Source organism: Tamandua tetradactyla, chromosome 9, assembly GCF_023851605.1.
Source record: "Tamandua tetradactyla isolate mTamTet1 chromosome 9, mTamTet1.pri, whole genome shotgun sequence".
Lineage (NCBI taxonomy): Eukaryota > Metazoa > Chordata > Mammalia > Pilosa > Myrmecophagidae > Tamandua > Tamandua tetradactyla.
The window spans coordinates 4,171,671-4,194,301 of record NC_135335.1 but is presented as its reverse complement, the minus strand read 5'-3'; the positions used below and the strand labels follow the sequence as shown (position 1 = coordinate 4,194,301).

Below are 22,631 nucleotides of genomic sequence, written 5' to 3'. Positions count from 1 at the left end.
TTTTCCACAGAAAAGAAAAAAATTTTGATTGTGATGATAAAAAATATTCCTTCTAGCCCCCTATATTTTGGGGCAGCTAGAAGGAAAACTCTGAGAGGATGGTATGGTAGCCCATGACAAACTCTGGGATCTTTCCTATAACTACTTGTTGAAGAGTGCTCTGAAAGTTATTGCTTTTTTCTTTCTTTGCTTTGTATGTATGTTATATAACTTTAAAAAGTTTAAAAAAAATCTTCCTACAAAGAAAAGCCTAGGCGGGCCATGGTGGCTTAGCAGGCAGAGTTCTTGCCTGCCATGATGGAGATCTGGGTTCGATTCCCAGTGCCTGCCCATGTAAAATAAAAAAATAAAATAAAAAAGAGAAAGAAAAGCCCAGGACCAGATGGCTTCACAGAGGAATTTATCAAATATTCCAAAAAGAACTAGCACCAATTCTGCTGAAACTTTTCAAAAAAAATTGAGGAAAAAGGAACACTACCTAGCTCATTTTATGAAGCTAACATCACTTTAATACCAAAACCGAGTAAAGATGCTACAAGAAAGAAAAACTACAGACCAATCTCCCTAATGAACATAGATGCAGAAATTCTCAACAAAATATTAGCAAATCAAACCCAACAGCACATTAAAAAAATTATATAGCATGACCAAGTGGTGTTTATACCAGGAATGCAAGGATGTTTCAACACAAGAAAATCAGTTAATATAAAATATTAACAAATCAAAAGGAAAAAATTAAATGATCATCTCGATTGATGCTGAAAAAGTACTTGAAAAAAATTCAACATCTTTTTCTGACAAATACAGTTCAAAAGGTAGGAATCAAAGGTAACTTCCTCAACATGTTAAAAAGCATATATGAAAAACCCATAGCCAGCATCATACTCAATGGAGAGAGACTGAAAGCCTTCCCCCTAAGATCAGGAATGAGACAAGGGTGCCCTCTGTCATCACTACTATTCAACATTGTCCTAGAAGTTTTAGCTAGAGCAATCAGGCAGGAAAAAAATAAATCAAAGATATCCAAATTGGAAAGGAAGAAGTAAAAGTTTCATTATTTGCAGATGGCATACTATTCTTGGAAAATCCTGAGAAATTTACAAAAAAGTTACTTGAGCTAATAAACAAATTCGGCAAGGTGGCAAGTTATAAAATTAATGTGAAAAATCAGTAATGTTTCTATACACAAGAATAACCTAACCAAGAAGTCAATGAAGGAGAAACTTCCATTCAAAATAGCAACTAAAAGAATCAAGCATCTAGGAATGAACTTAACTAGGGATGTAAAGGACTTGTACACAGAGAAATACATAACATTGTTAAAAGAAATCAAAGAAGATCTAAATAGGTGGAAAGACATTCCCTGCTCATAGACAGGAAGGTTAAATGGAGTTTAAATGTCAATTCTACCCAAATTGGTCTATAAAATTCAATGCAGCACCAATCAAAATTCCAACAACCTACTCTGAAGACTTGGAAAAACTAGTTACCAAATTCATCAGGAAGGGAAAGAAACCCCGAAAAGCTAAAAGCATCCTAAAAAGGAAGAATGGAGTGGAAGTATTAACCCTCCTCAATTTAAAAAATTATAAAGCCACAGGGCTCAAAACAGCCTGGTGGTGGGCCATGGTGGCTCAGTAGGCAGAGTTCTTGTCTGCCATGCTGGAGACCTGTGTTCAGTCCCTGGTGCCTGCCCATGTTAAAAAACAAAACAAAACAAAACAGCATGGTACTGACACAAAGATAGAAGTATTGACCAGTGGGATCAAATTGAAAGTGCAGAAATGGCCACCAAATCTATGGTAAACTGCTCTTCGACAAGGCCCCCAAGTCCACTGAACTGGGACAAAATAGTCTTTTCAGTAAATGGGCATGGGAGAACTGACTATCAATAGCCAGAAGAATGAAAAAGGACCCTTACCTTATACCCTATACAAAAATTAACTCAAATAAGAACTAGCACCATAAAGATCCTAAAAGAAAATGTAGGGGAACATCTTTAAGACCTAGTAATAGGAGATAGCTTCCTAAACTTTACATCCAAAGCACAAGCAACAAAAGAAAACATAGATAAATAGGAACTCCTCCAAATCAAATGCTTTTGTGCCTCAAAAGTCTTCGTCAAAAAGGTGAAAAGGCAGCCAACTCAATGGGAGAAAATATTTGGAAATCACACATTGGATAAAGGTTTGATGTCCTGTATATATAAAGAAATCATATAACTCAACAACAAAAGAACAAGCAACCCAATTATAAAATGGGCTAAAGATATGAATAGACATTTCTCTGAAAAGTAAATACAGATGGCTAAAAGTCATGTGAAGAGATGCTCTTTCTCATTAGCTATAAGGGAAATTCAGATCAAGACTACAATGAGATATCACCTCACACCTATAAGAATGGCTGCTATTCCCAGAGTGATTTGATTAGTGAGTGGAAAAGTATTTGCAAAGTCCCCTTCGGGGAATGGTGAGAACAGGGGAAAACTCAACTTCCCCAAGTTGAATTCTTGATATTCTCACAAGCAGTGTGGACAACCAAAGCTATAGGCTGAGCCCCCAGTCTTGGGGGTTGTTCGTATGAAACTTAACCCCACAGGGGATAGGTCAAGCCTACTTAAAATTAAGCCTAAGAGTCACCCCCAAGAGAACCTCTTTTGTTGCTCAGATGTGGCCTCTCTCTCCAGCCAACACAGCAAGCAGACCCACCACCCTCCCCCTGTCTACGTGGGACATGACTCCCAGGGGTGTGGATCTTACTGGCAGCATGGGACAGAAATCCCAGAATGAGCTGAGATCCAGCATCAAGGGATTGAGAAAATCTTCTCAACCAAAAGGGGAAGAGGGAAATGAGACAAAGTGTCAATGGCTGAGAGATTCCAAACAGAGTCGAGAGGTTATCCTGGAGGTTATTCTTATGCATTAAGTAGATCTTGTTATCCAAGATGTAATGGAGAGGCTGGAGGGAACTGCCTGAAAATGTAGAGCTGTGTTCCAGTAGCCATGTTTCTTGAAGATGATTGAACAATGATATAGCTTTCACAATGTGACTGTGTGATTGTGAAAACCTTGTGTCTGATGCTCCTTTTATCTACCTTGTCAACAGATGAGAAGAACATATGGAATAAAAATAAATAATAGGGGAACAAATGTTAAAATGAATTTAGTTTGAAATGCTAGTGATCAATGAAAGGGATCAGTAAGGGGTATGGCCTGCAAAATTTTTTTTTCTGTTTGTTATATTTTTCTGTTGTCTCTTTATTTCTTTTTCTGAATTGATGCTAATGTTCTGGGAAATGATCATGATAATGAATATGCAACTATGTGATGATATTGTGAATTGCTGAGTGTATGTGTTGGGAATGTTTGTGTTTCTTGTAATTTTTTTAATTAATAAAAAATTAAAAAAAAAAAGATACTGGGGACCAAAAAAAGAAAGAATGGCTGCTATTAAACAGACAGGAAACTACAAATGTTGGGGAGAAAGTGGATTAATCAGGACACTTATGTAGTTCTTGGAAAATGTATAATGGTACAACTGCTTTGGAAGACAGTCTGGCAGTTCCTCAGAAAACTAAATATTGAGTTGCTCTATGAGCAATTGTGGTGTACCCTAGAAAAGCCTTAGTGCTTTGTACCCTTTGAATCTGGGGTGTACCATGTGCTTTAATCCTCATTCAGTATTGCTGGGTGGGAGCTTTCTGATTATCCATGGAGATGTGACTCACGCAATTATGGGTGGTATTTTGATTAGATAGTTTCCATGGAGATATGTCTCTACCCATTCAAGGTGAGGTTGCTTACAGGAGCCCTTTAAGAGGGAACCATTTTATAAAAAGCTTTAGAGCCAATGACAGCCCGCACAGCCAGAGAACTTTGGAGATGAAGGAGGAAAATGTCCCTGGTGGAGCTTCATGAAGCTGGAGCCTGGAGAGAAGGTTAGCAGACACTGCCATGTTTACTATGTGCCATTCCATATGAACAAGAAACCATGAATGTCATTGACCTTCTTTGTTTTTTTTTTTTTAGTGGGCAGACACTGGGAATTGAACCCGGGCCCTCTGGCATGGCAGGCAAGCACTCTTGCCTGCTGAGTCACCATGGCCCACCTGTCATTGGCCTTCTTGAACTAAGGTATCTCTCCCTGGATGCCTTAGATTGAACATTTCTATAGCCTTGCTTTAATTTGACATTTTCACAGTCTTAGAACTGTATACTGGCAATTCAGTATAAAAGCCGTTCCATTTCTGGTATATCGTATTCCGGCAGCTTGCAAAGTGGAACACCTGGCAATACCACTAGTCGATATATATCCAGAAGAGCTGAAAGCAGTGACACAAACAGAGATTATTGGATATGATATGAAAAGTATGAGCAATAGGAGTCTTCAACCAAATTAAAAACTTTTGTGTATAATAAGAGATTATCAAGAAAAGTGAAGACAGCCTACAGAATGGGAGAAAATAGGTTCAAACCATACGGTAGATAGGGGCTGTTTTGGTTTGCAAAAGGTGCCAGAATGCAATATAGCAGAAACGGGATGGCTTTTTCAATGGGTTTGTGTCAGTGTGTAAATATAATTTTATTCAGATATATATTCACACACCATATAATCATCAAGTGTACAATCAGTGGCTCACAGTATCATCATTTAGCTGTGCACACATCATCACAATTGATTTTTGAGCATTTTTATTATTCAAAAAAAGAATAAAAGTAAAAGTAAAAAAAAGAACTCCCCAAACATCCCATACCCCCTTATTATTTATTTATTTTTAAAATTCATATGTCCGTACCCTGGATAAAGCAAGTGTCAGACATGAGGTTTTCACCATCACATGCTTACACCTTAAAACCTCTATACTTATTCAATCATTTTTAAGAATCAAGGCTATTGAATTACATTGAAACAGTTTCAGGTATTTCTCAATGGGGTTTTATTAGGCTGCAAATTTACCTTTCTAAGGCCATGGGAAAGTTCCATTTAAGGCAGCAACAAGATGATACGTTCTCTGAAGAAAGGCTGACGGCACGTGGGGTTTCTCTGTCACACAGGAAGGCACATAGTGACATCTGCTAATCCTTCTCTCTGGGCTTCTAGTCTCAGTGACTATCTCCAAATGTCTCTAATCGTTTCCCTTTCAATTTCTCTGAACTCTCTGAATTTCATCTGTCTTCCATCCTCTCATAATGGACTCCAGCAAGGAGATTAAGATACACCTTGAATGGGCTGGGTTACATCTCCATGGAAACAACCTAATCAGAAGGTCCCACCCAACAATAGATCTGTCCCCACAAGCATGGATTAAAAGAGCATAGTATTTTCTGGGGTACATAACAAATGCAAACCAGCACAGGGGCTTATTAGCCAAAATATATGAAGAACTTGTACCATGTTGTAACAAAAAGATTAACAAATGCTTAGAGTAGACAATGACGGTGATTAAATGTACAAATATAAAAATGATTTTGCACAAGGGAGAAGAAATGAATGTCAGCATTGCAAGCTACTGAAAACGGGATGGTATACAGGAAAAAGTACAATCAATGCAAGGTAGGGTCTATAGCCAACAGTAGCATTGTGATATGAATGTAACAAAGGCATTATGCCGAAACTACATGTCCACACAAGCAGGGGACATGAGGGAGGTGTATGGATTCTTTGTGGAAGAAAAAGAAAAGGAAATATCTTCATACAGTTTATGGTGGCTAAGGTATGGCTACTTACTTAGGTTGGATTGTATGAGCTTTAAAATGAGCAGAGATTAACAGGTGCTAGAGAAAATGCGGAGAAAGTGACGGACCTGTTCACTGCTGGTAGGGAAGCTGAGAGGTGCAGCCCTGACAGTGTGGTGGCTACACAGGAGGCCGGGCTGGGGTTGCCACATGATCCCCCAACCCTGTTGCAAGGTGTACACTTGGGGGAGAAGGGCACGATGTGGGCCTCTGGTTTCTCTCCCCCCTGGGTTCGATTTTCCCTGGAGGATTCTTCCTACCCCACCTTTCCACCTCTGTGCCTTTGCTTGAACCCATCTCTCTTCCTGGGACCCCTTTACTACCCTTTATGCCCTTAATCTGCCTACTGTGAAAGCCCTGGCCCAAACGATCCCTCCACATCTCACCTCCATGTGCCACAGGCACCTCGAAGGTACCAAGTCCAAAACCGTATGCTGACTCTCCTTCCTCAGTCATGGGCCCAACTCCATTTTCCTCAAATCAACATCTACACAGATGCCAGGAGTCATCTCTCTCTCTCTCTCTCTCTTTTTTTTTGTATGCTTTATGGCAGGTCACATTTCATTATTTTCCCATGTGAGTATTCCATTATTGCAACACCATTTGTTGAAATTTTTTTGTTTGCTGGTTTGTTTTGCTGGTTTGTTTGTTTGGAAATGCATGGACCATGAATCAAACCTGGGTCTCCCGCATGGCAGGCGAGAATTCTACCACCTAACTACCCTTGTATTCCCCAGGAGTTATCTCTTTTTAAGGAAAATCTTAAGACTTTAGAATGGGCAAAAGTGATTCTGGAAACTCTTTCACTGGAATGTTGGAGCTTCTGGTGATCATCTGACCCTCTGGGATGCATGTCTTTGTTTTTGAGTAGGCTCTTTCGCCCCTCTTTAGAGAAAGAAGTTAACTTGTAGAAAATGGACAGCAATGCAAATAAGTCTTGTCCATAGAAACACATATTAACTATGTTCAGTGAAATGCAGCTGACCGTGGAAAGGCCAGTGTTTGCATATTCATTTCAGGATTCCTTTGATGTCCTTTGAACAAGTTGTAATACCTCATTGGTTCCTTCATTATTCAGTGAAATAATAAAATCTTTTACATGTGTTCATTTTACATCTTTATGAGAATCATTTTACTTTCTTTGATATCTGCTATCTCCTTTCCCATCTCATACCTCCAACACATCCTTGAACCTGATAATTTAACTTTCTCTTGTACCTACTTCTCTCCATCCTATTTGCCACACCAGTTTGCCTGATTGGGCTTCCTCAGGCTCCTACTTGACCCTTTTCTCATCCACTCTCCACACAACAGCCAGAGGGATCTTATTACATCTGAGAGTCTATGATGTATGTCTCCCGCTTAACTTCCCCCTTCTTTTTTGTTTGTTCTTTCTGCTTTTCTTTTTCTTTCTTTCTTTTCTTGCTCTTTCTATTTCTCTCTTTCTTTTTTAAAGAATAAAGACCGGGCGAGCCATGGTGGCTCAGCAGGCAGAGTTTTCGCCTGCCAAGCTGGAGACCAGGATTCGATTTCCGGTGCCTGTCCATGCAAAAGAAACCAAAAGAGACGACGCTCCTTGCTGTGCCCTGCCAGTCTCTAGGTGACTTTACCCATCTCACTCTACTGCCCCGTGGCATGGTCACACCGTCAATGCCAAACTTCCTTCAGTTCCTCTGCAGGGAGACCTTTCTCCTGCCTCATGCCTTTTGCACGTGCTCTTTTCTCTGCTTGGAAAAGTCTTTCCTCCTTATCTTGGGTACTACCATTAAGCCTTCATATCTTGACTCAAAGGATAATTGTTCAAAGACATTTTCCTTGAACTCCTAGATGGGCTCGGGTTCCCACCTTCTCTTCAAATAAATTTTCTGACACCTTTTTACTTCTACCCAGCACTTACCTCATGTCAATATTATATACTTGTGATTAATATCTGATTCCTCTCTGCAGGTTGGGAGGTCCCTGACGGCAGAGGCCAGGTTTGTTTTGCTGACCCTTCTGTTCGACGCATGTATGACCCTTTCTGGATGGAAGGATGCATGGATGACGATGAGGAGGAGGTTTGTTCTGTCTGACTGCCCATACTTCAGAGCGTATGGCACTGTTGTCCCCCCACGTGGGGCTCGTTTCTCGTCTCTCGCCCCGGGCAGCGCTGGGGTCCGGCAGGCCCATTTCTGCATCTCAGCCCCTCGCGACCGCACACGGGGGGGGTGCTCACGAAATTTACTTTCTTTAGAAATATTTTATGCTTAGGCAGCATTTGCAGGCCTGCCCCGCACGGCCGAGCTCGGCGTCTTCGCGACTGGCGGGCCCTGCCTGGGCCACACGGCCAAGGAGGCGACGCGGGCGGCCGCAGCTCTGACAGCCCGGTCCGCGATAACCTGGCACCGCCGCACCTGGGCTGCGGGGACGAAGGGGGCGGGACCCGGGCAGGGGCGGGGCCTGGGCCGGAAGCGGCCCCGCCCCCGCCCGCGGAACCGGAAGTGGAGCGCGGTCCTGGGAGCGCCGCCGGGACCGCAGGATCCAGGGCGGACTGGGCCGAAGCCGACCTCCGCGGCGGTGAGCGAGCGCGGCGCCGGGCGGGGAGGGAGGCCGGGGACCCGCGGAGGCGAGCTCTGCGCAGCGCGCCCGTGGTGCCCGCAGGTCCCGAAACGGGAAGGAAGCGGCGGCCGCGGCGGTCTGGCTGTTCTTCCGCTTGCGGTTGCGGGCGGGTGGGGGGGGGGGGAGCGGACGAGGCTTCCCCGACCGCGGCGGGTGGTTCCCGGGGCAGGCGACCGGAGGGGTGCGGCTGAGAGGAAGGAGCCCCGGTCGGAGCGCGGAGGGCCGGGGCTGGGGGTCCGAGGGGGCGGGGGCGCAGGGGAGAGGCCCGGCTGCGGGGCGCGGGGGTCCGGGGCCGAGGGGCCGAGGCGGGGGTCTCCCAGGCGCCGCGCGGGCCCGGGGCGGGGCGCGTCGGGCTCCGGCTCCTGCCCGCCCCACCTAGGGGAGACTTTGCAATCAGGTCAATGGAGATGCAGCGCCACGCGCCGCAGCTGCCGGTCCGGGAGGCTCTAAATGGGAGCAGTCCCACCTGGGGTGTGTTGGAAATCACCCGAAGGGTGCCCTGGGGATTTCAGGTTCCCGTGTTCCGACAGATGCTTTGATGGGCCCCACGGGAGGGGCTCAGGTGAGGAGGGGACTGGACTCTGCGGACGTGGGCGGACCACCTGGGGAGAGATTGCAGTTGCTGCCTGGAATTCCGCCCGAGGCTGCGGACGCTCCCTTCGGGCTCGGCTTTCGCTCGGCTCGGGAGGGTTAAACCCCTCACCCCAACCCCACTCCGGGCCCAGACCTCGTGATTCCGCAGCAGTCCAGTCCCAGCCCGGTGCTGGGCCGAGGGCTTGGGAGCCCGAGGGCCCCCCCTGCCCCTGCCCTCATCCCGGGTTTGGCCGGCTGGGTGAGTCACGGGCTCCAGTGCACTGAGTCAATTCTCTCTCCTTCCCCTGGTTAGAAAAGTATTCGCTGAAGATTCCAGGAGCAAGGCAGAGCCTTGCAGGAGACCCAGATCTACAGGAGTAAACAGCTAGGGGGGGATGCAGAGTTGTTTTTGATAGTCACGTCCCCCTACGGCTGGAAGTTTACCTTCCCCTAAGGTCACCCTTTACTTGAAGCATTTTGATGGCCTTTCTGTTTAAAAACTTTCCTTTCAATTACAGTGACTGTAACTGGTGATAAGGGGCTTTGCTGTAATTGTCACTGCTTTGTGCAGCAGCTGAGACCGGAGCTGTGCATGCCCATCCAGGTCTTTTTGTGGTTTGTTTCCTCCTGTGAAAGTGGGGGTTAAACGTAATTTTCACCGTTGTTGTCAGTAGGTAGAGCCAGCTCAGTCTGCTCTGCAGAAGCATGGCCTTCAGTAACTGAGAAAAGGAAGGATGAATGTGCTGGAGAGGGTCGGAGGGTTTGCCTTTGAGGAACGTGGGTAGGAAGTGGTCTTGGGATAACTATTTTGGCTTCTGAAATGCTTCTGTTTGGTTTTCTGCTATGTTGTAGGGAGTGAGGTGATCAAAAGTGAATTTAGATGGATTGTTTTATCTCATCGTTTGAAATATTCTCCCCCTGAGGGATTTTTCACCCTGCTTATAAAGCAGTGCAAGATTATTTTCAATTTGTACAATCAAGGGAGGTTGAATATTAATGGTGCTTGGTAGAGGCATTACCATTTTTCTAATAGTATTTTTTGGTAGCAGTTTTTTTGAGACGTAATTCACATACCATGTGGTTTACCCATTTAAAGTGAACAGACCACTGAGTTTTAATATATTCAGAGTTGTGTAACCATCACCACAATCATTTTTAGAACATTTTCTAATCACCCATAAAGAAACCCCATACCCTTTATCCCTCCTCCCTTCCTCAATTCCCCCCACAACTTCCCCAGCCCTGCACCACTAATCTACTTTCTGTCTCTGGATTTTCCTATGGTGGACATTTCATAGAAATGAAATCATACCGTATGTGGTCTTTTGTGATTGGCTTCTTTCATTGAGCATAATGTTTCAGAATTAATCCATGTTGTAACATATATCAGAACTTCACTCTTTTTTTTTTCTGTAATGTGGATAATACTATATTTTATTCATCTGTTCATCACTCAGTGGACATTTGGGTTCTTCTTACTTTGGAGCTATTATGAATAATGCTGCTGTGAACACTGGGTGCAATTTTGTGGATGTATGTTTTCATATCTTTGGGGTATGTACCTGGGAGTAGAATTGCTGAATCATAGGCTAACTCTTTGTTTAACGTTTTCAGGAACTGCCAGACTTTTCCGAAGTGGCTGTGCTGTTTTACATTCCCATTTGCAATAAATGAGGATTTCATTTTCTCACCAGCACTGGTTACTGTCTATCTGCTGGATTTTAGTCCTCATAGTGGGTGTGAAGTAGCGTTTCTTTATGGTTTTGATTTGCATTTCCCTAATGGCCAGTGATATTTTGAACAGCTTCCCTGAGCTTCTTGGCCATTTGCATATCTTCTCTTGAATAGCTAAATCTATTCAAGTCCTTTACCCATCTTTAGTAGAGTAATTTGTCCTCTTGGAGTTGTAAGAACTCTTTATACAGTCCAGGTACAAGTCCTGTATCAGATACCACCTTCTTGATGGTGTCCTTTGCAACACAAAGTTTTAATTTTGCTGAAGCCAACTCTGTCTGTTTTTTTTCTTTTGTTGCTTATGCGTTTAGTATCACAGCTAAGAACTCATTGTCAAATTCTAGGTCGAACGAAGGTTAATGCCCACTTTTTCTTTTACACCTTTGATCCATGTTGAGTTAATTTTTGTAGAGTCGTTATCTCTGGATTAAAAAAATACCCAGACTTTTTATTTTCAGTCAGTTATCTCTGTAATTTTTAAAATTTTAAATTTATGTTAAGAGAATAATAAATTATAGTGAATTTGAGACCATCAGTAGCTGCTTTGGGGGTAGATTATTGTTGATGCTGGCTGGTTGCATTATTAAGTGCAGTGTCCAGAATATATATCTTCACATCTTTTGCAGTTAGTGTTTGCAGAGAGGTCATGGCAGTGCCCACGGCCGCTCCTGTTTCTAGAGCAGGAGAAGCTGCTTGCAGATAGCAGTGGCTTGTGCCAGGGAGCCTGTGTGTGCCTGGCGTGTAATGTCTGCAAGGAGGCGTGCAGTGAAGGCTTGGGTGGTGGTAGGGACATGGCTGTGAGTGGGTGCTTGGGCCCTGAGCCAGGAGGTTGGAGTCTCGGTGTCCATGCCCTGTCCTTGGGGAGTTCAGCCCATGTCTTTGCTCACGCATCCGTACCGTTCAGTATGCCAGGGTGCTCCCCTACCCCCCAGCCACATTGTAATCCTGGGAAACAGTGCTGTTTTTCTAATATTCTTCCTTTTTTTTTAAAATTTATTAATTTAAAAAAATTTAACAAATGAAATATAACATTAACATAGATAATCAGTAATCTAATATTATTCTTATGAAAAAACCTTAGTAGTAGAATTTTATTATTTTTAATAATGTAATAAACCTGAATGAACAAAAAGTGAATCTTTATCAGGATTATAACAAGCAGGAAATTTATGCTTCTGAGACAATGCCATTTGCCTTTATTTCAATGAAGAAAGAACTTCATGCGGTTGTAATTAATCTTTTGAAACTTACTTCTTTAGTTTTGCAATAGTCTGAAAATCGATTGTGCTTCTTGATTAGTAAAATACAGAATCTTCCCATTTTCCTGGGAAGCTGAGGGCTGGCCTGGAATGCCTGCTGACAGGCGTCCTGAGCTTTCTACGTTTCATTTTTTACAGGCAGAACCATTCTCAAATGCGTGGAAGTTCCTCACTGGATTACTGTGTTTCAGACATAGTCTTGTGCTCAGCTGTTCATCTTTAACGGGGAAGAAAGGTTTGTGATGTTCTAATATTCTTTCCCTTGGGAAATAAAACAAATTCCTTTCAGCAAGGAATGGGAGGGGAGTGCTCTTCTGGCAGGTTGGCAGGGACAGGGGTGATAATTTTCTGGAAAGAAATGTCATTGTTGAAAAACATAAAGTTGAATTTCTAGTGCTGCCTGTAACCTAGAAAGAGGAGAGGATTCCAGAACACCCTGGAACTGAGAAGCAGAAGCCATTCTGTCCTCTCAGAGCAGGCAGTTTGCTGTCTTCTCTGCCTGCTCTACTGAAGTGGGAGGAGCCCCTGGGTGTCCTGTTAACTGCCTGCAGAACTTGCCGACTTCCTGAAGAGCGTGGCTTCTGGAAAAGTACTGACTGCGGGGCTCTCAGATCTTGCCTTGATGAGTCTGGAAAGTAACAGACAAATATGCTCGTTATCACCTTTGGTTTTAGGGTGAATGGTCGTCTGGTTGTCCCCTTGCAGAGACCCTGTCCTCCTGCATCAGCATTTCTGCAGTGTTCACAAGTACGGGAGTTGGAAGCCCCTTGAGGGCAGTGTGGCATCCTGTCTGGACTTGAACCTGGGAGGCAGGGAAGGGGCAGTGGGACCTCAGGCAAACTCACTTTCCTGTGGCTGTCTCTTCATGTGTAAAATGCAGCATCGGGACAGGAATTTTGGAATATCTGTTCATGCCTTCCAGTGCTCATGTTTTATGTGCGCTCTTTAAAATCATGCCCAAAGCAGATCACATTTAGGGATTCTTGTCGTGCTCTGGGACACCCAGATGTGGGAACCAGATTTGAGGTGGCCTCAGAAAGGCCCCCTTACAGTGGCCGGAATCACCCCGTACTCCGATTTCCATGAAATGGTAGTCTGAGCGAGGGGTTCTCCCACGTGCGAAGGGCTTCTCTCCTTTCTGAATTTAGCCAAGGAGACGCTGGCATGGCCTTGACAGGAGAGTTGCAAGTACCAGAAAGGTGGGGATTGAACATTCTTGGTTCAGATGCCTGAACAGAGCTTCTGCCTGGTTGATTTAAAATAATCTTTCAATTATTTCCTGGCCTTCATGACATTTTATTAGTACTCTATAGAAAATGAATCATTTCTTCTCACACAAGAGTTGGTAGTTTTTTTGAAACCCTTAAAAATTGGGTTTTAAATGTTAAAATAGATTTAGAGTAAAATGCGGTGAGGGGGAGGGGTGGGGGTATGGTAATGTATGAATTTTTTTCTGTTTTCTTTTTCTTTTTCTGAATAGATGCAAATGTTCCAAGAAATGATCATGATGATGAATATGCAACCATGTGATGATATTGTGAATTACTGATTATATATGTAGAACGAAATGATCAAAAATTTTTTAAAAAATTGGGTTTTGCCTTTTTATTTACAAAAAGAATTTCCTCTTTGGTGTTGGCAGATGTGCGATTTTTCTCTATAATAGACAAAAGCTTTAAGTTGTGAGGTTATAACTAAGGATTTTGAGGGCTGCCAAATGACATAAGAAAAGCCGACTGTGTGTTGTGTATTCCCCCAATAGATGGTAAAGCAACCCTCTAATCAATCACTGAAACATACAACTGAATTGTGAAGGTCTGAGTTGAGAAAACCATTGCTACATTTCTAATACATACTTGAAATCATTCAAAGCAGGTGCCCTTTTTCTTGCAAAGTTGCCCCAAGGCTTAGCAAAATACCAGTATGGGTCTAGGGAATGAAACTCATGCCCCTGACTGTGTTTTTCCCCCAGAAGTCTCACCTGAGCTGAAGCCAGAGTGCATTTCTGGTGTTTCCCAGTGGCGGCAGTGGGGACTCCGGAGGTTGTCCCCGGCCCTGAGGCTGTGTGTGTGCACGCAGTCACCTAGTCCCCTAGTCCCCAGCCTCTCAGGCTTTCACACCACTTTGCTTCTCGTGCTCGTCCGCTGGGCTCTGCGACTGGCCTCGCCGAGGTCTCTTTGACCCCTGGTGCTTCTCTTGCAGATGTGGAAAGCTTCAGCGGGCCATGCTGTGTCCATCTCCCAGGATGATGGGGGAGCGGATGACTGGGAGACAGACCCTGATTTTGTGGTATGAGTCACCAGTTTACAATCGTTCGTATTTTTCCTTGACATGTTTTCCTTGTTTGTTGTTTTATTTTATCGCTTGTTTGTTTTACAGCCCAGGGTGTGGGGTTTCTTGCTTATTTATTTTTCTTTTCAGAATGATGTCAGTGAGAAGGAACAAAGATGGGGGGCCAAGACTGTGAAAGGATCTGGGCACCAGGAACACATCAAGTAAGAGATGTGGTAATGTTTTTATGGGATGTGACATTCTGAGAGAGAAGGAGCATCCGGCTCTCTGATTAACCTGTGTAAGACTTTCTTATGTTAGAATTCCTTTCATTGATCTTGTGGACCTGATGTCTATATAGTAGGTGAGCATCAGACACAATATAGAAGTGTCAGTAAGAGATACATATACACGTGTCTGTACACACACTTATGCTCAGTAAATTAAAGATGCCCTTTGCAGATGGTTCTGTATGTATAATTCTAGAGTGTGTATTTCTGAAGATTGTGGTTTTCTTCAAGGAACACAGTTGCCTAAGCTCTTCTTTGTATAAATGGGAGGTTTCTAAAATGTGAGCAGTCTTTGAATAAGTTACATCTTAGCCCTCTCCTTTATTTTTATTATTGCCTGGAAATTATTGTGCATTGCAGAACTTAATAGTTGGGCAGACCGTGAGCTGAATTCTAAGCATTGTGTCCTTAAGAAAAGCCTACAATAGGAAGATGGAGTGAAAAATATCATTGTTCCAATTTGGCACAATCTTAAAATGCCAACTCTCGGTGATTTTTTCATGAAAGTGCAGACAGGGTTAATTTTTAAAGTGTGCTCAGGATTTTATTTGAGGCTGCGCTGGGCTCAGAGTTTCCGCTCCCTTATCCTGAAGATGTCATTGCTGGCCGGGTGACATTTCTGCTTTGGTCGTTGGGAAGATCTTGTGTTGCTTGGTCCCACTATCTTTGCAGTAACATGAAGCTGTTCTTGGCTGGAAAAGCTTCAGAAAATCATGCCTTGGGGGTTGGTAAATGCAGTCAGTCCCTCCCCATCTTGCTCAGCCCGCAGAAGCTGCTTAAGCGCGGGAAAGACTCAGGACTGGCCAGAGGGGGGCCTTGAAATGGGAGCAGCCCTGGGAGGCCCACACAGCCTTGAGCCTTTTGCTGCTGGGTTAGGCTGAGCCCCAAGTTGGTCAGGTCACCCATGTGTACCGCTTATTTCTTCTGTTCTGTGGTTTCAGAACGCTGGGGAGGGCGGGGTGGGGAACACCTGGAGCTCTTTGGTACAGACATTGTCTGAGCATCTGGGTTGGTTGGAATTCAGAGTGAGAGCAGTGGGGGAGGGACAGTTGTTGTTACTGTCCTGCAGCTCCCCCAAGTGTTTTTTTAATTATGTATTATTGATGCATATTCACATATCACGTAGTCATCCAACGTGTACAACCAGTGATTCACCACAGCATCATATAGCTGTGCATTTATTATCTCAATCAATTATTTTTTCCTTTTTGTGAAATATAACATATATATTAAAAAAATTTTTTTCAAAGCACATCGTAACAGTTGTAGAACAGATTTCAGAGCTTGGTATGGGTTGTAATTCTATGATTTTAAGTTTTTACTTCTAGTTGCTCTGAGATACTGGAGACTAAAATATTAATATAACAGTTCAGCAATCATGCTCGTTTGTTAAACTCTACCTTCTCTGTATAATTCCCATCACCTTTGATTTTTCTCCCACTCTTTAGAAGTATTTGGGCTATGACCATTCTAGCTTTTTCATATTGGAAAGGGCTGTCAGTGATATGGGATAGGGGGATGGAACTAGTTGATGTTCTGGAGAGGCTGGCCTCTTTGCATTTCAGGACATATCTGGTCTAGGGGCCTATCTGGAGATTGTAGGTTTCTGGAGTTAACCTAGTACATGGAACCTTTGTAGAATCTAAAATATTGCCCTAGGTGTTCTTTAGGGTTGTCAGGAATGGTTTTGGTTGGGATATGGCAAGCTGTGTAGGTAGCAGTGTCTAACTGAACCTTGCAGAAGAGTGACCTCCAGAGTAGCCTCTTGACTCTCTCAGCCACTGATACCTTATTAGTTACACTTCTTTTCCCCCTTTTGGTCAGGATGGCATTGCTGATCCCACGGTACCAGGGGCAGACTAATCCCCAGGAATCATCTCCCACGCCGCCAGGGAGTCTTTCACTCCTAGATGTCCTGTCCCACATAGTGGGGAGGGCAATGAGTTCACTTGCAGAGTTGCTTAGAGAGAGTGAGGCCACATGTGAGGAACCAAAGAGGTCCTCTAGATGTGGTTCTTTGGCATACCTATAGGTAGGCTAAGCTTCTCCGCTACATACATAAGCTTCACCAGAGTAAGCCTCAAGATTAAGGGCTTGGGCTATTGATTTGGGTGTCCCTAATGTTTGACACAGTATCAGAATTTTCCCCGGTGGTGAAGTTTAATAGTTTCATTTTTTTCTTCCATCCCTCAAGGGACTTTGACAGTGTTTTTTGGTTATCGGTTTAATATCCTCTGGGATGTATCCAGGCATTACATTAAGCTGTACAGGACTAAAGGCTCTCATTGTTTTAAGTGATTAAGGGATCGGTCGAGACAGGTTGAATTAGACTATGTGCTACAGAAAATTTAGGTTCTGGACAAAATAAACCTTTCTTCCTTTGTCCCCCAGGTTTTAGGAGTCGTGTTCCTCCCTCTCCTTGCTCCTTGGTGTTCGAATGGTTTCCACACCTTGTTCGTTTTTTATTTACACTTGAGGTCCTTGTACACATGTTGATGCCGTGAACCAGAGCTTCTGGTCCTGGGGGTGTCCCTGGGCAGAAAGGCCTGTAGAGAGGTGGCCTTCATATGACCCTGAAGTATGCTGGTGATGGCTGTGGTCACTTCCTTTTTGCAAGCTTTGGCCTCATCTTGTGATAGGTTTCACTTTATCCTGTACTTAATTGGAAATGGCTTTAGAGTGTATTTTGGTTTGCTAAAACTGGTGGAATGCAGCATACCTGAAATAAGTTGGCTTTTTCAAAGGGAATTTATTAGATTACAAATTTACAGTTCTAAGATCATAAAAATGTCCAAACTAAGGTATCAACAAGAGTTCACTGATGTTCTAGTTTGCTAGCTGCTGGAATACAATATACGAGAAACAGAATGGCTTTTAAAAAGGGGAATTTAATAAGTTGCCAGTTAATAGTTCCAAGGCCAAGAAATGGTCCCAATTAAAACAAGTCTATGGAAATGTCCAATTTAAGGCATCCAGGGAAAGATACCTTGGTTCGAGAAGGCTGATGAAGTTCACGGTTTCTCTCTCAAGTGAAAGGGCACACGGCGAACACAGTCAGGGCTTCTCTCTCATATGGAAGGGCACGTGGCGAACACGGTGTCATCTGCTAGTTTCTTCTCCTGGCTTCCTGTTTCATGAAGCTCCCCGGGAGGCATTTTCCTTCTTCATCTCCAAAGGTCACTGGCTGATGGACTCTGCTTCTTGTGGCTATGTCATTCTGCTCTTCTCTCTCTGAATCTCCATTATTCTCCAAAATATTTCCTCTTTTGTAGGATTCCAGAAGCTTATCAAGACCCACCCAAATGAGTAGAGACGTGTCATCACCTAATCCAGCTTAACAACCACTCTTGATTAAATCACATCTCCAGGGAGATGATCTGATTACAGTTTCAAACATACAGTATTGAATAGGGATTATTCTACCTTTATGAAATGGAACTTTGATTAAAACATGACTTTTCTAGGGGACATACATTCTTTCAAACCAGCACAACTGAAGAAAGGCCAGTGATGTCTGGGGTTCTTCTGTCACACGGGAAGGCACATGGTGACGTCTGCTGTCTTCTGGATTGGTTTCAAAGTGGCTCTTAGCTCCTGTGGGTCCTTATGGCTTCTGGGATGTTTTCTTTCTCTTTTTGTTCTGGACCCCAAAAAGACATGCTCTTTCCATATACAAAATACATTCATTCTATTACAATATCACAAAAGCCTTTTTTTAAAAATTTTTTATTAATTAAAAAAAATTACAAGAAACAAACATTCCCAACACATACACTCAGCAGTTCACAATATCATCACATAGTTGCATATTCATCATCATGATCATTTCCCAGAACATTAGCATCAATTCAGAAAAAGAAATAAAAAGACAACAGAAAAATATAACAAACAGAAAAAAAAAATTTTACAGGCCATACCCCTTACTGATCCCTTTCATTGATCACTAGCATTTCAAACTAAATCTATTTTAACGTTTGTTCCCCCTATTATTTATTTTTATTCCATATGTTCTACTTGTCTGTTGACAAGGTAGATAAAAGGAGCATCAGACACAAGGTTTTCACAATCACACAGTCACATTGTGAAAGCTATATCATTATACAATCATCATCAAGAAACATGGCTACTGGAACACAGCTCTACATTTTCAAGCAGTTCCAGCCTCTCCATTATATAACGAGGTGATATCTACTTAATGCATAAGAATAACCTCCAGGATAACCTCTCAACTCTGTTTGGAATCTCTCAGCCATTGATGCTTTATTTTGCCTCATTTCACTCTTCCCCCTTTTGGTGGAGAAGGTTTTCTCAATCCCTTGATGCTGGGTCTCAGCTCATTCTGAGATTTCTGTCCCATGCTGCCAGGAAGATCCACACCCCTGGTAGTCATGTCCCACATAGACAGGGGTGGGGTGGTGAGTCTGCTTGCTGTGTTGGCTGGAGAGAGAGGCCACATCTGAGCAATAAAAGAGGTTCTCTTGGGGATGACTCTTAGGCTTAGCTTGACTTGTCCCCTGTGGGGTTAAGTTTCATATGAACAACCCCCAAGACTGGGGGCTCAGCCTATAGCTTTGGTTGTCCACACTGCTTGTGAGAATATCAAGAATTCAACTTGGGGAAGTTGAGTTTTACCCCGTTCTCACCATTCCCCGAAGGGGACTTTGCAAATACTTTTCTACTCACTGATCAAATCACTCTGGGATTCATCAGGGCATCACCTGGACAAACCAACAAAATCTCATGTCCTATACAAAGTTCCATGTACTTAACGTGTTCAATCAACTATCTACATAAGTTATATTAGGAGATGCCCTAGTCAAAGTATAGATTTGTACCAAATAAACATTTTTTGCTTTAGTCTCACACATTAGTTGAAATTTTAAAATATTAAGTACCATCTATTTTCAGCACACTGCAGTAATGACATTCTTTTGTTCTTCCTCATGCAGAAACATATTTTAAATTTGTACATTTAGTCACTATCATTATACACTCTAGGCAATCCTAGATTACACCATCTCAGTCTTTATCATCTGTCTTTCTTTGTGATCTCATTTATGCCCCAGCCCTCCTCCCTCTGTCATTCTCGTATGCAGCTTCATTCAGTGTTTTAACATAATTGTATTACAGTTAGGTAATATTTTGCTGTCTATTTCTGAGTTTTTATATTCAGTCCTGTTGCACAATCTGTATGCCTTTGGCTCCAATTACCCAATATCTTACCCTATTTCTATCTCCTGATGGTCTCTGTTACCAAGGAAACATTCCAAGTTTATTCACTAATGTCAGTTCATATCAGTGAGACCATACAGTATTTGTCCTTTTGTTTCTGCCTAATCACACTCAGCATAATGTCCTTAAGGTCCATTCATGTTGTTACATACTTCATAACTTTATTCTGTCTTACAGCTACATAATATTCCATCTTATGTAAATGTCACAGTTTGTTTAGCCAACTGTCTGTTGATGGACATTTTGGCTGTTTCCATCTCTTGGTAATTGTTAATAATGCTGCTATAAACATTGGTGTGTAAATGTCCATTGGTGTCCTTGGCCTCATGTCCTTTGAGTAGAGACAGCATATAGATGGGTCCTGTTTTTTAATCCATTCTGCCAGACTATGTCTTTTGATTGGAGAGTTTAATCCATTAACATTCAGTGTTATTACTGCATGGGTAGTACTTTCTTCTACTATTTTGCCTTCTGGATTTTATATGTCATATCCAATTTTCCTTCTTTTTACCTTTACTCATAGTCTTCCTTTCTACACTCTTCTCCACACCTCTCTCTTCTGTCTTCATATCTGTCTCTAGTGTTCCCTTTAGTATTTCTTGCAGAGCTGGTCTCTTGGTCACAAATTCTCTCAGTGATTTTTTTTGTCTGAAAATGTTTTAATTTCTCCCTCATTTTTGAAGGACAGTTTTGCTGGATATAGAATTCTTGGTTGGCAGTTTTTCTCTTTTAATAATTTAAATATATTATCCCACTGTCTTCTTGCCTCCATGGTTTCTGCTGAGAGATCTGCACATAGTCTTATTGGGCTTCCCTTGTATGTGATGGATTGCTTTTCTCTTGCTGCTTTCAAGATCCTCTCTTTCTCTTTGACCTCTGACATTCTGATTAGTAAGTATCTTGGAGAACGTCTATTTGGATCTATTCTCTTTAGGGTATGCTGCACTTGTTGGATCTGTAATTTTAAGTCTTTCATAAGAGTTGGGAAATTTTCAGTGATAATTTCCCCCATTAGTTTTTCTCCTCCTTTTCCCTTCTCTTCTCCTTCTGGGACACCCACAACACGTATATTCGTGCGCTTCATATTGTCTTTCAGTTCCCTGAATCCCTGCTCATATTTTTCCATTTTTTTCCCCTATCGTTTCTGTTTCTTGTCGGATTTCAGATATTCCGTCCTCCAGTTCAGAAATCCTGTGTTCTGTCTCGAAATCTACCAGTGTAGGTTTCCATTGTTTTTTTCATCTCTTCTATTGTGTCTTTCATTCCCATAAGTTCTGTGATTTGTTTTTTCAGACTTTCAGTTTCTCTTTTTTGTTCTTTCCTTACCTTCTTTATATCCTCCCTCAATTCATTGATTTGATTTTTGATGAGGTTTTCCATGTCTGTTCGTACATTCTGAATTAGTTGTTTCAGCTCCTGTATGTCATTTGAATTGTTGGTTTGTTCCTTTGACTGGGCCATATCTGCAATTTTCCTAGTGTGATTTGTTATTTTTTGCTGGTGTCTAGGCATTTAATTACCTTAATTAGTTTATTCTGGAGATTGCTTCCACTTCTTTTATCTAGGGTTTTCTTGCTGGATGAATTTGTTGTCTATCTGTTCTTTGACATTCTGTTCAGCTTTATCTGGACCTTTAGCTTAAGTTTTGTTTGACGGAGGAGAATTTTTCAGTTCTTGTTTTCTTGTTTCTTGCCCTGTTTGTGTGGTGCCTTTCCCCCCCACACATGTAGGAGGGTCTACTTAGATATTATAGACCTCAGCCAGATTTTCCCACCAAACTGGCCTCCTATCAGGAGGAAAGAGTCACCATTGTCGGTTTTCCCTGAGGGTGAGACCCAGCAGGTTGAAAGACTTTCCTGTGAAGTCTCTGGACTCTGTTTTTCTTATCCTGCCCAGTATGTGGCGCTTGTCTGACTGCGGGTCCCACCAGCATAAGATGATGCGGTACCTTTAACTTTGGCAAACTTTCCCTGCTGGGGGCATGGTGGAGACAGAGGAGAGGTTGTAGGCTGGTTTTAATGGCTTCAAATTACCAAGCCCTGGTGTCTGAATTCCTTGATGGAGGGAGTCCACCTGGGTGGGGCTTCACCCCTTCCCTGGGGAAGGCACAAGCTCCAGATAAGCTCCCAAAAGAGCTCACTTCTGCCTATGCCTGGGGCAGTTGCAGCCTGAAAAGTCCTGCTGCTGTATCCAGAGGCAGTCAAGCCTTTGTAGATACACAGCCAGAAAAACCTCTGTTTCCTTCTTTTTTCCCCCCCCCTTTTTCTGTCAGTCCTGCCCCCTTGGCGCCAGGGCAAAAATGAGCAACCTCCGCTTTGATCAGGTTCACCTAAGCTGGGGGCCTATTTTTAGTAGTCAGAATTTGTTAATTAGTTCCGCAATTGGCATTTGATTGTGCCCAGTCCCTGCTGCTGGTAAAGTCCTTTCCTTTCCCCTCTCGGAAGCGGCCTGTGTGGGAGGGGCGCTGGCCACCACAGCTTTGGGAACTCATGGTTCTGGGGTGCTCGCAGCCGGTCCTTGTGGTCCAGACTGGAGTACGCTGTGTGTCTGGTCACTATCATGGCTCCGGGAGCTGTTCTGTACTATTTCTGGAATGCACATGTTGTTAAGCCGCCATCTTGACCCGGAGTCATCACAAAAGCTTTAAACCATTTCAGTAACAATACAGATACAGTACAAGTCAGAAACATTAGAGTCTCATCAAAATCAGTTACAGGCATAGGCTAGTCTAACATACAAATCTCTTCTGGCTGTGGACCTGTGATACTCAGAACAAGTTATCTGCTTCCAGTGTACAAAGGAGAAACAGTTATAGGATAAATATTCCTTTGTTATAGGGAGAAATTAAAAGGAAAACAGGGGTCACTGGACTTGGACCATTCTGAAAACCTGCAGGGTGTACTTCATTAGATTTTAGGTCTGAGAGTCATTTATAGAAC

At 42.9% G+C, this 22,631-nt stretch overlaps 1 protein-coding gene across 3 annotated transcripts in view; it reads left to right on the top strand.

Annotated features, from left to right (window-relative positions):
* The first annotated feature begins 8,196 nt into the window (after nt 1–8,196).
* CTTN (cortactin) overlaps nt 8,197–22,631 on the top strand; it is a 49,109-nt gene continuing 34,674 nt past the window's right edge. For all 3 annotated transcript variants that reach the window (XM_077115410.1, XM_077115408.1, XM_077115409.1), the window contains exons 1-4: nt 8,197–8,291; nt 12,038–12,134; nt 14,102–14,188; nt 14,321–14,394. In XM_077115410.1, coding sequence (XP_076971525.1) covers nt 14,102–14,188; nt 14,321–14,394 — 161 coding nt within the window. In that variant the 5' untranslated portion in view covers nt 8,197–8,291; nt 12,038–12,134. The remainder of the gene's footprint in view (nt 8,292–12,037; nt 12,135–14,101; nt 14,189–14,320; nt 14,395–22,631) is intronic.